The sequence below is a fragment of the Brachypodium distachyon genome, chromosome 3 (genome assembly GCF_000005505.3).
Source record: "Brachypodium distachyon strain Bd21 chromosome 3, Brachypodium_distachyon_v3.0, whole genome shotgun sequence".
Lineage (NCBI taxonomy): Eukaryota > Viridiplantae > Streptophyta > Magnoliopsida > Poales > Poaceae > Brachypodium > Brachypodium distachyon.
Genome location: NC_016133.3, coordinates 35,178,682 through 35,194,013, shown reverse-complemented (window position 1 = coordinate 35,194,013; position 15,332 = coordinate 35,178,682). Strand labels below are relative to the sequence as shown.

The 15,332-nt window shown below is 48.0% G+C and overlaps 1 protein-coding gene across 1 annotated transcript; it reads right to left on the bottom strand.

Annotated features, from left to right (window-relative positions):
* Positions 1–2,488: 2,488 nt before the first annotated feature.
* LOC100841351 (acanthoscurrin-1) lies at positions 2,489–3,551 on the bottom strand. Its single transcript, XM_003574265.4, has one exon. It carries the CDS (start codon positions 3,447–3,449, stop codon positions 2,811–2,813), a length of 639 nt encoding a protein of 212 aa, XP_003574313.1. The 5' UTR covers positions 3,450–3,551; the 3' UTR covers positions 2,489–2,810.
* Between the last annotated feature and the right edge of the window lie 11,781 nt (positions 3,552–15,332).

The window sequence follows — 15,332 nt, the reverse complement described above, 5'->3', positions numbered from 1 at the left end:
GAAGTTTAATAATATGATGGCTTTGTGCATCGATTGACGCAGAGGCCGGAGGGTTTTCCCTCTTTAAAAATAAAAAAGTGGACACTTCTAGGCCCAGCCCAAACTTGTGATTTCCTCCGATATGGCCTTGCATTTTGCTGCCTCCTGGCCCAATTAACAACCCCCACGCTCCAATATGCATTAAGCATGGGGCCTGTATGTACTTCTCCACCAGAGGAAAATGAGAGCCATCACTGTTCGCAGCTGCATATACAAAGTACAGTTTCAAGAGACCATATTTGGTCATGAGCAACGGGAAGGCGCATAAACTATGCAAGACTAGCTACTTCTTCTGATTCTAAATTCTTAACTCAAATTTGTTTAAATATGAATATATTTATTTAAAAAAAGAGTTTAAATACATGTAGTATTTCGATAACAATTTAGTCTTGGAGAGTGAGTACTTCTTTTGGTGCTGCTCGTTATATTTGGCTGGAGGAAACTCCAGCGCATCTTTGTATCCCTCTGAACATTGTTGAGTAATAAAGTTTCGGTTGTTTCTCTCTCGAAAAAAAAAGACAGTAGTAGGAGTAGTACTTTTGAGAAATCTTATGCAAAGTCGAGAGAAAGAGCCGATTGGTGACATGAGCCCATGAGACGGAAACCACAGATCATGTTACATACGACGACGAGACAAAGAGCGGCAGGCAACGTGGAGCACCACGAGGCACGAGTTCGGACGTGGCGTGGGCGCGTGGCAGAGGAACATGCCCCATGCATGGGATAACGTACGCCTCTACACTTTGGCTGTATAGCCCGTGACCAGCAACTTGTGTTCCGCAGGAAAACGTTTGAGAAGAAACACGGTTTCACGTGACACGAGAAAGTCTGTCTGGTCAGTTGTCCAATGATTTTGCGGATCTTGATTCCTTATCGACTGTATAAGAAAGTACGTTCCCGAGGACCAACTTGACGTCGATCTTGAACATATAGTACTAAAACTGTACTTATCGGCTCTGCTGTGTCGAAGCGGCCTAATGATATCACCGACGAGGTTAGGGTTCGGGTTTGGAACTTTGGATCCATATTTGCTATTTTTGTCGTTTTTTTAGTTATACTATATTAAACAAATTTGTCATAAATTTAGGAATGAAGGAGTAGTAGCTAATTGAGTTTGGATGACGGTCGACTTTCTAAAAAAGAAAAGGAAAAGATGACTGTCGAGACTCGAGACACACGGCTGGCAAGGCAAGTGCCAAAAGGCATGCCTATGCATAGAGGAGCCGATGGACGTCATCGAAGAAGTGCTGGGCTAAGAGCATCTTCATCCGTCTCTCCCGTAAATCGTCCGGTGTATGGTCATATGGTGGGTGCCGGCGCACAGCCGCGATCCAGCCGCACCACCAAATGTTGGCCTCTCAAATTTGGTTTGTCTCACAGACAGTGGTGGCCCGCGCTGCTTTTGAGCTTCAGCCGGCGCCCCCGCTAGCCTCCTGTGTGAGTAGGGAGTGGCTTGGGGACGTCGGTTAAATTTTTGGGCCACACCAACTATGTTTTGGATTTAGAGGAGTGGGCTGGGTAGGTATTTTCGAGCCGGCGCCCCCATTTTGCATTTGTGGGGCCGGCTGGAGATGCTCTTATTTGAAGCTACTCCAGCTGGGGAAGGGTTGAGACGAATCCGGTAGGGTGGTGGTAACCCGGAGGCAGTCATGGCAGAGGGCTAGAAAGGTAGATGAAGCTAAAGAGCCGGTAGAGACGAATAGTTTTTTCTCATCCGAACTATTCTACGGAGTAACATATTTTTCTCCCTTGAAACTCTAGGTCTTTGTAGAATTTGCTAAAATTGTGCTCGATCTCGTGTTTTTTTCAAGAGGCAATAAAACTAGAGATCCAACTACTTGAGGCACCGGAGCAAATTAGCCGAAGTACTTGAAAATTGTGGTGAACATATCGACGGGCCTCATTTGTGGGAGCAAATTAGTCAAAGTACTTGAAAATTATGGTGAATCGACGCAGCCCCATTTGCCATGTCTAAACCACGTGCCGGCTTCTCAGCGCGTCGGACCGTATAATGCATCCGTCCCTCAAGTACATGGACTAGTCCACCACAATTTTGAAGGACTTATACTAATTTGCTCTTGCGCATAAAGTAGTTGGGTCTCTGATGTTATTATGTCTTTTTTTCAACTAGTATAATCGTTTGCATGCAGCTGGGAGGCATTGGTAAGTCGGTTACCAAAAATACGGTCCAGCTACGTACCCAAAGTGGGATAGAGTTCCACAGATCAAGGCAGTTTTGATCAAATTTAGCAAACCCCTTATAACTACAAGAATATAGGATTCCTGAGAAATAGCTATTTCTAAACTGACCAAGTTGTACCCAGCTCCTCACTACGTTGTGCAGTTATATATACAATTTCTGCTGGATCAATGCAACTTCGAACTATGAATTTCTCGATTGACTCAGATATAAACAACCCCAATAACTATATGAAGGAAAAAACTTAAATTCATTTGATGCTGCCTTGCATATTTTCGAATTGAAATAGGTAAACAAGATCTGTAACAAAAATGCAAAAACGAAGAGCACGCTCCATCAAATTCATTGATGCTACCTTGCATATTTTCGAATTGAAATTAAATAGGTAAACAAGATCTGTAACAACACAAAAAACGGGAGACCAAAATCAACTAGTAGTAGTACAAGTTAAAACTCAAATGCTTCGAAAACAAACCAAAGATTATTCAACACACGCGCGCATGCACCGATCGATAGCATGCATGCACGTAGTAGACGCGGACGTGACCTTGCATCAAACGGATGGCGTTAATCAAGGGCACATGAAGCCGGTTGGGACGCCCTTGCCGCAGAAGTTGAGGATGAGGCTGAGGTGGACGGGGAGGTTGAGCTTGATGCCGAGCACGTCGGCCTTGATGGCGGTGCAGAGGCAGAGGGCGGCGTCGAGGTCGACGAGGCCGTGGAGCAGCGGGCAGCACCGGTCGTTCAGCGGCGGCACCCCGACCTTGGCCTTGATCAGGTCCAGCACGTTCGCGCACACGTGCAGCTTCAGCGCGTCCGTCGGGCACTTGCCGTACCACCCGCTCGTCCCACCGCCGCTTCCTCCTCCATATCCGCCGCCGCCGCCGCTCCCGCTCCCTCCGCCTGTACCACTTCCACCGCCGCCAATGATCCCGCCAGGTCCGCCGCCTATGATCCCGCCAGGGCCGCCGCCAATGATACCACCGCCGGTACTGCCCCCACTGCTGCCGCTGCCGCCTCCGTACCCGCCGCCGCTGCCGCCTCCGTATCCTCCGCCGCCTCCATGGCCGCCGCCGCCTCCATGGCCGCCGCCGCCACCACCGCTGCCGCCACCGCCACCGCAGGAAGGGCAGGCGCTGGTCACTGAAAACAAGAGGAGGTTAAGGGCGAGGAAAAGGCCGCAGGAAGCCGACGCCTTGGAGGACGCCATTGGTCACGGGCAGAGCAGTAGGTCAAGCAAGCACCTAGGGGCTTGCTAGCTACTACAGCGACTGTGTGAGTGTGGATGGATGGATGCATGTCTGATCGATGTCTTGGCGTTATATAGAGGCCGCCACGACCCACGAGGAGAATGGTGGGTGTTGCTCGAGAGATGGGGCCGGATGAGACGAGAGTCCGTGACGGGAATGACACACTGCGTGGATCCACGATGAAGAGGCCGGCGCGGGCGGTTTTATTCAACCCGTGGGCTAGGTGCAGTGGATTGGTTTCAGGCAACTGCGTGCAGACCATGTGTGACAGCGGTGTCATTTTGGAGGTTTACTCGTTTGTACGTAGTTACATGGATAATCGATCGCTGGAGCCTAGAACCAATCTATATCCATTATACAGCAATTGTGCGTTTAAATCGTCGTGAGGTATCACAGGTATACATGATACATGAGGAGGCTTTTACAATGTTTAACAACTTATACGCAACAAGAAGAGCTACAAGTTACTATCTTAACTAGCAGGGTGAACCAAGCAGCTCGCGGGCTAGACTTGTATAATAAAATATATATTTTTACGGTTTTGCTATTAAGAAGTTGCCTTTTTTTTGTTAGACATGAGCCGATGTGCTTGACCGTCGGATATTAATCCAACGATAGCAAGTAGAAGAGAAGAGAGTGCCATTATATCTTAATCCAATGGTTCTCATACGTCAACTTAGATTTAAGGTCCTCTACTTAAAAATTAGTGGCGGGCGGGTGCAACGCCCGCCACTGATGTTCATCAGGTCGAAAGTGGGAAACGCGCAGCTGTATATCAGTGGCGGGTTTTGCACCGACCAACACTGATGCTATACATCATTGGCGGTCCTGCTGGGCCCGACACTAATATGACGTCACATATATGTCCTTTTGTAGTATTGAAATTCAAACAGCAACACCCATATTTTTATGTTTTTGTTTTCTAAAATTCTTTTTTATTGCAATTTAGATGTATTGTGTTTGGAAATATCAAGTGATTTTCTGAAAGATTTGTTTTGTTATACATTTTACCTACCAAAATATAAAGTTCTTCACTTCTTTTTGTTGATCTAAATCTTTTGAATGATAAGCGAATATTCCGAATATTTAGATGGGCTTAAATTCATATACAACACAATATGTTGTTATTAGGTAGTCATTACAAGTTTTAGCAAGAGTTTTATTTTATTAACATTGTGTGCAATACAAAAGTGTTGAGCTTCTACAGGTAACATATGAGATTTTCGTTGCTATTTTAGATATTTGAAAATTTTCATTATAGACATCTACTGTAGATTTACAAAAAAAATTGATAGGAAGAATGTAAGGGAGACCCCGGCATAATGTGAGCACCAAGATTTGGACCCTAATGGGTGGAGTCATGCACCCACAACTACACCACACCAAGAGGTGTTTCTCATAATTTTTCATTCTTAATTATTTTTTGTATGAATAATGTAGTAAGAAATGATTATTATCCTTACCATATGTATCTATTAGGCACATCATCAATTGGCCTCTACGACTCTTTCATAATTTCTTTTTAACGTTAGACACGAAATCTTCATTATTTTGTCATGTTGTTTCTGGTGTTGTTGTTGCTTTCGGCGGCCGGTACCGAGAGATGCTTGACTTCAGGTATCCGGTTCATAGTCGTGGTCGTGGATTTGTGTGCGCCTATGGTACGTTGGCTTCCGGCTAGCGTTTTCGTTGTGAGGATGTTGCTACCAGCCGCTAGAGGTTGACGAATGCATGTATTCGTCGACCTTGCATCTGCTGATGTACGTATGAAAGCCAGATGTGTTTGCTAGCTATGTTTTTCATCTGATACACATAGCGTGTATGCCACGTCAGCACCCTGTCATTTAATGAACATCTCATATAAGTTATTGTTTTGGCATGGCAGGACATCACCACCAATTGAAGCAGTTGTCTTTACACATGAACATAAATTTATTTATTTCAAAGCACATAAAAAATATTGTACTCTCTCCGTCTCGTATTAAGTGACTCAAATTTGCCTAAATATGAATGTATGTATACCTAAAAGACGTTTAGATACATGTAATATTTCAGCACTTAAAATGGGATGAAGGGAGGAGTTGAAATGTGTCTTGAACCTAGTTTTGAAAACCGGACCGGACCGGCGGTCCGACCAGAAAAAACCAGAACCGCAGCTCCTAGCGGTCTGTTTAGCGCACTGGACCGGACGGCCAAGTGGACCAGGAAAAAACGGATGAACCGGCCGGTTTCAGAAACCGGTGAACCGGACGGTTTGGCTCGAACCGCCCGGTTCACTTGCCGTTCCCCATCTCGCCGGATCCCGCGCCCGCCCGCCCGCCGCCGCGCCTTGCCGCCCCCGGCACCGGCCGCCGCTCCGGTCGCAGCGCCGCCCCGCACCCGCTCGGCCACTGGCTGCGCCACCTCGCCGCCCGCACCTCCCTGTTTTTTTTCAGTATTTAGTTAAAATAGATTATTTTATATCTTAAAAAATCGGACCGGTTCAACCGGTGAACCGACGGTTCGACCGGAAAAACCGGAACCGAGAGCCTCGCCGGTTCGATTACCGGTCCGGTTTTCAAAACTAGGATCTCGAGGAAGCGTATGGCTGGACGCCTAGACTTGGTAAAAATATTTCTATGCCGTTTGTTATTCTTGTTAAAACATCGGTATGTGAAAACAGACTAGTCAGTGGCATTGCGGACTACCTTTCAGCCGTCGTTACCACCGCTTCCTGCATGCATGCCTAACTCGGTGGCCTGCTCGATTTTGCATTCCATTGATTGGAATCTGGTGAGTCCATCTGTCGATCACTTGCCGTCGCGTTGCGTTTGCCGCCGCGGGCGGGGTCGTCGTACGCGCCGCCGCCTGGCGTTCTTGCGTTGTAGGGTCCTCCGACGTACGGTGGGCCCAGGCCCACGTGTCAGGCACAGCGCCATACGACAGGAATCGTCCTCCGTCTTCCTCTTAGCTACATACTAACGGAGTGCTTGTGAGCAGTCTATTTGCCCCGTCCAGATTTTTTATATTAGGTGGGACAAATACACTACAATTTTATTTTATTTTCTAACTTTTTGCATACTTTTACTTATGTTAAAAGAATTTTCAAATTTATTGGTGGGACGGACCCCACCCCATCACCACCGGCTGGGTCCGCCCTTGCTTGTGAGTTGCTCTAGTCTTTACAAATTATTTATGTTCAAAACTTAGACTTATGAACTTGGGCCAGACCAATTTATTCTGCCTACGTGGTGGTAGAGTTGTGGATGAGCAGACACTAACTGTAAATTTATAGATAGTAAAGATAAAGATATACATTAATTCCATTGGTTTTCACTCAAACATTAAATACTTTGCATGCATTTGCATTGAGACATTTTTTTGCTTTGGTACTAGTGTCATGCTTTGATATTAGTGTTTTTCTTTTGATACTAGTGTTTTCAACATTAAATCTGCATCTATTTTCTCTTTCTTTATAATGCATTGGTTATACCATTTGCCAAGGGAGGCCTGAACAGAGGGAGTAAATAAAATAGTATATAGTAAATGTTTTGCATTTTTGGTGGGACGCGATCCGCCGGTGGTGCTTTTATGCATGTAGGGGTGGCGCATAAAAAATATGAGAAAACCAAAACCAAACCAGAAAACCCAAATTAGTTCCAGTAATTTTCGGTTTCTGAATCAGGTTCCCTTTTTTTAGAGAGGGCGAGAGAGGGCTAAATCAGGTTACGCGAAGCAACCAATCTAACCGATCACCTTTGGGCCAAAGAGACAAACCTCAGGCTTTCCAAAAGCCCAACAACAACCTCAAGCCGAAACAACACGGTCCGTGCGCCTAATCAAAAAGAAAAAAGAAAAGAAAATGCATCCTCTCGTACATATTACCCTGACAACTCTAGATTTGCTCACTGAACGAAATGAATGTTTTATTTTATTTAATGCCTAAGTACCTGATAAATATCTACAAATGCTAGCTTTAAAGGGTTGTATCTATAATATGTAATGCTACTGTAACCACCTAGGAAAAAAATGAAAAAAAATCTTCACAAGTTTTTTTTTTACTCCAGCAAAATGAACTAAAGGTTTGTACTACCCCACTCCATCTAACACATAAAGTTTAGGTGTCCGGGGCAACTTCATTTTCTTGAGTGGTGCAGCTACGAAGTGGAAGATTCAACAGGCACAGAGCTGACACAAACACTATCAAATTCACCGTCAACATTAGAAGTTTTTGGTTCGATAAGACCGAGCAATACTGCTCTAGTGTCGGTCCGAGCACTAGCCTGAGCTGAGACGGTCGCCGCTGGCGCCTGACTTTCCTGGTGACTCCCGTTTCTACACGCACACTCTAACGTCTCCACATAGAATTGCCCTGACCCAACGCAGCTGGACTAGATTTCTTAGGCAAAGGTGAACATATTTGATTTTTGCGACGAACTGTAGGGATCCATGTATATATATGTACCTCCACAAGGTGCACGAGATCTTCCTCGATTGATTTCGACACATTAGTGCCACCACGTCCAGGTACGCTCGTCATAAACACAACTTTATTTTTTTACTTTATGACATCGACAATAAACACATCTGTCGGAGCTGATCGTTGCCTTCAATGCACGAGATTTCTTCTTCTACAACCACACATGCGAGTATCCCTGTCGGCCGAGAACCGACAGGAAAATAAAAATGCGTTTTTCTGACAGGAATAGAACTCCCGTGTGTCAGCCGACAGGGATAGCTGCACAGGATATTTCAATATGCATGTGTGTTCACCGACAGGAGATATATTGCTTTCGGCTACTCCCGTCAGCCACCAACAACGATATCATCTGTCGTCAGGTCAAGGCTCGTCAGCTCAAAGAATTTTCCTATCGGGTAACTGTTGTTGGCGCATGCACAGGAATATGAAGTAATAGCCAATTCAACAATGTTTATACTGCAGAAATCCTTGTTAGGTCTAGCTGACAGGAAAATGAACAGGCTGACAAGAAAATGGACTCTTTATGAGTTTTACAAAAACTGCAAATGCAATTCACCAATTCATTAATAAAATCAACAATTAATTCAATACAGTCGCCAGTTCATTGATATTGTCACCAACACATGCACCTAGCTAACCACACAACCGTACAATGCATCTTTGTTTCACACACACAAAAAACTTCAATCATATGCAGAAGTGTCGTCCTGCAGCTACCTCCGACCACGCATGTAGACGTCGTCCAGAATCGACCTATGCAACAAGCTTCTGTTATTAACCTGAAAGAAATGCAAAGCTCAGCACTACCATTCGAGAACACTAGAGGCAAAGTTTCCCAAGAAAAATGATTATGCACACAAGTACAAGCATCTAGATAATGGATGCAACTCAGCAAAAGCACGAGGACAATTCATTTGCATATGCAAAATCCAATCCATCCAGTGAAACAGAACCATCAATCATAGCTAGAGAAAAATCGGAAAGGATAACACAAACCAGCATATGCAAATGATATAGATACTGTGTTATACAAAGCCTATTATTTAAACAAGATTTCCAAGATAGATACAAGACAGGAAAATAAACTGAAACTACAGTCTTAAATGGATTGATATAGCAGGATCCCGGACACTATCATCTGAAGCTCATCAACAAGCTCTCCAAGCTACAATGCCAAGACATGCTTCGGACGACCCTCCAATTATAATGCATATTGGTCCAATGACAAGAGCCCGAGCTAAGGCTATGCAATAAGAGGTGAATCTGTTTTGAAGCTTATCCTATATTTACAACTAAAGAAGGTATGCTACCTAATACTTGGACCCTGCTCCTACACACCTCAAGCTGAATCAATTACATAGGAGTACATATTTAGACCCGGGGCCATAAACAGCTAACAAACACGTGGTCAAAATCACTGAAGGCAAGTCTCCCGTGCAAAACATGAAAATGGAACGATTGGTCAGTTATAATCTGCAGCTAACAATCATTAAAAATTGTTCTCTTTAAATTTAGTTAGCCAAATGGCACCCGCTTGGGATCCAAACGCAAGCCAATTCTACTAGCCCATCCCAGAGGGAGTTGTCGCTTGACTAAATTGAAAAAGGACTGGCTGGGACCAGAGCTATACGTCGATGTCCTTCAAGGAAATGTAACATCAACAATTACGGTGAAATGTCTTACCCAGCCTCGGCAACATATATGAGACCACATTTGAAACGGAAGTTTCTGGCCTGAAATGCGATATAAACAAGAGTTAGCATTGATATGAGCTTGAATAGGAGGGAATAAATGTGGTTATCGTAAGTCAAATTTAAATTACAAACACTGCACCTTGATGGGCTGTTGTGTTCAGATGCAAAATAGGATCTTTATCTGCATACAAACAATCTGAGGACAATCAACCATGAAATGAGATAGAATGTCAGGTTGCCTAAACAATTGATTAAGACTCTATCGGGGAGATGACCCTAGGTAGGGTCATGGCGACACAACTGTAGCCAAGATGACGGAGGCAAAGCCGGCATGGTTATATATGCCGGCATCGTAAAATCAATCTGACACTAAGCCGGCATCCCGGGCGTATGCCGGCATGACTATTTTTTCTTATGAGTTTGCAGGATAAGGATGAACCGAGATCTCTCAACGGTCTTATCCTGACCAAGCGGTGCAAAGTAAAGCAGAGCCATCATCATCTCAGAAAAGCAGTCAGCGCTTGCGTACCGGCGTCAGGCGACTGCAGAGAGGAAGCACCGAAAGAGAATCTTTGACGGAAACCAGCAGAGGATAGCGATACTTTCTGCAAGGTGACAGGGAAAAGTAAAGTTCTCTTGTCCCCTGCGGTGCAACCGGGAGGGAACCAAGCCGCGTGCCCGGCGGGGCCCAAGGAAGATGGCGTTAGACTTGGCCCACATGTCAGTGTGACATGGGCGGCCTATAAATAGAACCTTACCCCTCTGTAAGAAAGGAGGACGGTGCACTTAGACAACTAGGGTTTCCTCTTCTTCTTCTTTTTCTTCCTCAAGAATACAGCTCAAGGACCACCATTGTTGAACTTGCCTATCTCGGCTAATACAACAAAGCAGGAGTAAGAGTCTTACCTCGGCAAGAAGGCTCTGAACCTGGGTAGATCCTGTGTGCTTGTGTGATTTGTGCGTGTTTCCCTTCACGTCCTCCCTCCTCCGGTTCCTCCTTCGTCCATCGGCCCCAAGTTAAGCCATTCTATGGCATCTGCCATGACACCACCACGACAGTTGGCGCCCACAATGGGGCCAGCAGCGGCGCTGGCTGGAGTTTTCATCCGGACGGGAAGCTTCCTCATCACCGACGAGCGCGTGGTCTCCGGTTTGGTCCACAGATTCGGCTCTCTGGGCTTCATCGACAACAACGCGGGCTGTTTCAACGGCACACCGCTTCCCTGCGCAGGCCGCTTCATCAACTTCGGCTTGCACGAGGTTTATGTTGCTACTGACAGTCCCCGCAAGTACCCAGAGTAGGTGGTGATGGCCGAAGATCCCCCTGCCATCGGCACGGTTCGCGGCCGGCACGCCGAATGCCCCGCTGACCGTGTGGAGGTCATGGTGACGGCTCATGCCGTCGATGCGAGAAGGGACGCTGTAGGAAGCGGCGTGGTCCCAACCAAGTCTGCCAGAACGGCGAAGCTCCCCTTGGAGAAGCCGGAGAACATCGCCGCTCAAGCCGGCACATCGGCTCTGCCGCCAAAGCCAACACAGATCCAAGCCTCCATCAAACGGCTGACCGCGCCGGTAGCGTCGAACGCTAACCCGGCCCAGCTGCAGGCGGAGTTGGAGTTGGAGAGACAGAAGCTGTTGAAGGAAGCAGTCGATGTCGCTCACGCTCGACAACAGCTCGACATCTCACTCCGTGAGTATAACAAAGCCTATGGTCTTAGTTCTGATGCATTTACTAACCCTAGCCGAGTTGGGGAGGTGCGTAATCGTGGTAAGAACTTGAATGCCGAGATGACGAGAGAAGGCAGGGGTGCACCAGCAGCGTCGGCAAGTTTTGCCTCGGCACTGAAGCCGAAATACAATACCCCTGTCAAAAATCTCAGGGCTGCCGAGGCTGCGGCTGAGGAGTTGCCGAATCTTACAGGAGAGGCACTTCGGCAGCAGCAGCTACGCGTGAAAGAGCTGCTCCAAATAGCTAACGAGCAGAATGAGGCGTATATGAGAATGCACGGCAAACCCGACGCATCTTAGGTTATTCACTCAGCTGCAGATGTCGGTGGCCGCGTTGACAAGCAAGCGTCCTCACCTGGTGGCAAACGGGACAAAAGCGTAAACTCTGGCCGGAATAAGCAGCTGGAGCATCATGACCCGGCCCTGGCAGATAAACAGATAGTCAGAAAGGTTGATGACAGCCAAAGCGGCCTGCGTCCCAGCGACAATCGCCGAGACCAGCAAGAACGTTACTCGTTTGATCATGAACACCGACCTCGTGGTCCGGCACCCAATACTGCTGCAGGACAGCGGGGTGTCGGGCGCAATCCCCCCCATCGAGGTGAAGATCGCCGGTATGACCGTTACGATGACGGGTACTCGGCTATGGGCGACGAGGGTTATATCAGGCGAGAGCGTGATAATCTCGGTTCGCTCGGAGCCCGAGTTGGGAACAGACAGGTATCACCTCTGGATGCCCGACATCGGCTTGACAGAATTTATCTGTCCGAACTTCTGGGGGAGAAAGGCCCTCCGGGACCGCGTTGCTTTGCGCATCGGATCATGAGGAGAGACCAGCCCCGGGTTTCTAGCTGCCCAGGGGTACAAGAACGTATGACGGCAGCACTAAGCTGGAAGATTGGCTGGAAGACTATGTCACGGCAGTGAGCGTGGCAGGCGGTAACCGCAGATGAGCAGTACGTTATGTACCCCAGATGCTGGTAGGGTCGGCAAGGATATGGCTGAACAACTTGCCGGAGGGCAGCATCAATTGCTGGATAGACTTCGAGGAAGCTTTTGTCAACTATTTCACTAGCACTTACAAGAGGCTAAATCATCCTCAACAGTTGTCCATGTGCAAGCAAAGAGACAATGAGACTGACCGGAATTACCTGACAAGGTGGAACAATCTCCGCAATTCCTGCGAAGGGATAGTGGAATCGCAAACCATAGCGTGGTTTGCCCAAGGATGCCGACACGGTAGCATGCTGTGGCAGAAGCTGCAAAGAGAGATGCCGGCTACTTTATCTAAGATGATCAGAATCGCTGACATGTATGCGCTTGGCGATCCGACTCAGCCCTCGCTGATGCCGGCAGAACCACAAAGGGAGCAACTGAGATACAATCCTGCAGGGGCATTCCGGAGGAACGATCATCAAGATCATCGCAACAAGAGAAGAGATGATAGGCCGGATTACCGGTATGGGCCAGCCCATGTCGCCGCAATTCAGGATCAACCTGATGCCGGCTCCACCCAGCGTCAGAAAACAGGAAATCAGCAATGGATCAAGAAGGGAGAACAAAAGAAGCACTGGCAGGATAAGCCGAAGTATATATTCGAGGTGATGTTGGATCAGCCTTGTCGTTTTCACACAACTAACCCCAACAAGCCGGCGAACCACACAACGCGGCAATGTAGCTGTATGCAGCGTGCCGAGAAGGGTGAAGCAAGTCAGTTACCCCCTCCTCCACCGCTTACAGGTTCTAACATACAGATCCAGGGACCCCCTCAGGCAAACAATGAAGTCAACCAGGTGGAAGAATAAGAAATCCCGGGGTATGCCGGAAGAAATGAGTACAAAGAGCATCACCAGAGCTACATGATCTTTATCACTGAGCCAACTGACAAGCAAAGTCAGCGCAGGCGAGAGATGGAGGTCAATGCTGTTATGCCGACTGTTCCAAAGTTCATGTATTGGTCGGAGCAGGAGATCAATTGGAACCGGGCAGACCATCCCAAGGTTATGCCCAACCCTGGCGGATATGCCCTGGTGGTCGACCCGACACTCATCGGGCCCGACATTAACGTCAAGTTCACTCGGTTTCTCATCGATAATGGGAGCAGCATCAATATCATGTACCGGGACACGATGCTTAAGCTCGGCATTACTGATAACATGCTTGAGCCCAGCCGGACTACCTTTCACGGTATTGTGACGGAAGTTTCTTGTGCCCCGATAGGCAAGATCCGAGTAGATGTCTTCTGATGTGTTTAGCAGACATATATTACAGAGGCTGACATCTAATATGGGTGGAACCCGGAATAGGGATGAATTGTTACCTTGAACCTCGGCGACGCGCTTCAGCAGCTCCGCCACTTGAGCGGTGTCCCTGGCTGTGAACAAAAACAAGTGTTAGTCTTTGTAGAACATTGATACTCGAACAAAAATCTTATTCCGGTAAAATATACTTACTTTGGTTCTTGCGGTCAGCCTTCAGAGCCTCATGCTCCGCCTCCAGCTTCTTGTACTTTGCAAGCAAAGTCTTGAAGGTAGCGGTGCGTTTGTTCATGCAGGACTGCAAAGCAACAATTCGCTAGTAAGTTTGGTACAATAAAGAAGTCCGCAATTACAAGCTTCAGGCCGACTATTCTAAACCCGGGCTGAATCTCGGGGAATAAGTGTTTGAAGCTTCTAAAGCTTCAGGCCGACTATTCTAAACTTTCCTGAATCTCGGAGAATAAGTGTTTAAAGCTTCTAAAGTTTCAGGCCGACTATTTTAAACCCAGCCTAAATCTCGGGGAATAAGTGTTTGACATTTTTAAGTGTTGCAGAGTTTTTGAAAGTTTAAGGGGATAAGCTTCAGGCCGACTAATTCTTACTCGCCCTAAACCTCGGGGACTAGGAGTACGGGTACTATACTGGAATTGAAAGAAAAATATTTTAAGGAATTCTTCGTACCTCGCAGATCGGCTGGCCTCAAACAAGGCCACCCTCGCTTGGTACATCCGGGTGGCCACCGATTCTGGAGTCGCCGCTGGTGGAGGTCCCACCAGCAGGCTTTGCCGAGCCGCCTGGAGGGTGCTGGAGGTCACTTCGTAACTGTCGGTGCTGTTCCAGTCCGTTATGAACTGGCCCGGCGACCCCCAGCTGTGCCCGCTAGTCGTCTGGAGGGGAACCCCTTGATGCCTGCCAGAAGGTTGCGGGCCAGTCAAACCCCGAGCCGTCGATCCTGCTGCGGTAGTGGGGCCTTTAGCCTTCTTGGCCCGCACGGCAGCAGCTTGATCGATTTCCGGCTGCGATGGAGAAGGGAGCCGCGTCGGGGTCGGCTGCGGTCCTTGGGGTTCCTGGGAACCCGTCGCCGCCTGTTGCGGCGGCTCCGAAGCCTGCGGCTCCGTCGACGTCTCGACTGCTGCGGAGGAAGGAGCAGCCTCGGTTGCCGAGGCCCCGGCCGCAGGAGTCTCGGTCTGGTCGACGACCGTGGCGTCGGTGCTTGGGCCGACATCCCGGGCGAGGGATGTCAGATCCGCGGCGGTCTCAGTCTCACCCGTGGCCGGGTTTGAGGCCTCGGCACGGGAAGAGGGAGCCGCCGGGATCTCGGACGCAATGCACGTCCGAGATTGCGTGGCCGTCAGAACCTCCCGGCAGAAATAAGACTTAGTCGCTTGCATAATAACAAAGAAAAAAACCGACATCAGTGATTGAGGCAATATTGGCCATACCCGACGATCAGGGGCTTGAGCCTTGGTCCACGAGCCGCAGTCTTCTTCCGCTTCACGTTCTGCGGAAGATCTTTGTCGGCGGCGCGCTTCGAGACCGCGCGCTTCTCTCGGACCGACGCCGCAGCAGCGGCTGTGTCCGATGCCTCAGCGGTAGGCTCGCCCGACTCGGCTAGTTTCGGGATAGAGCAAAAATGAATACTTTGCTAATGGATATTGAAAGGATTACAAGAAGATGTCAGAGATCCATACATTCGGTACGGCG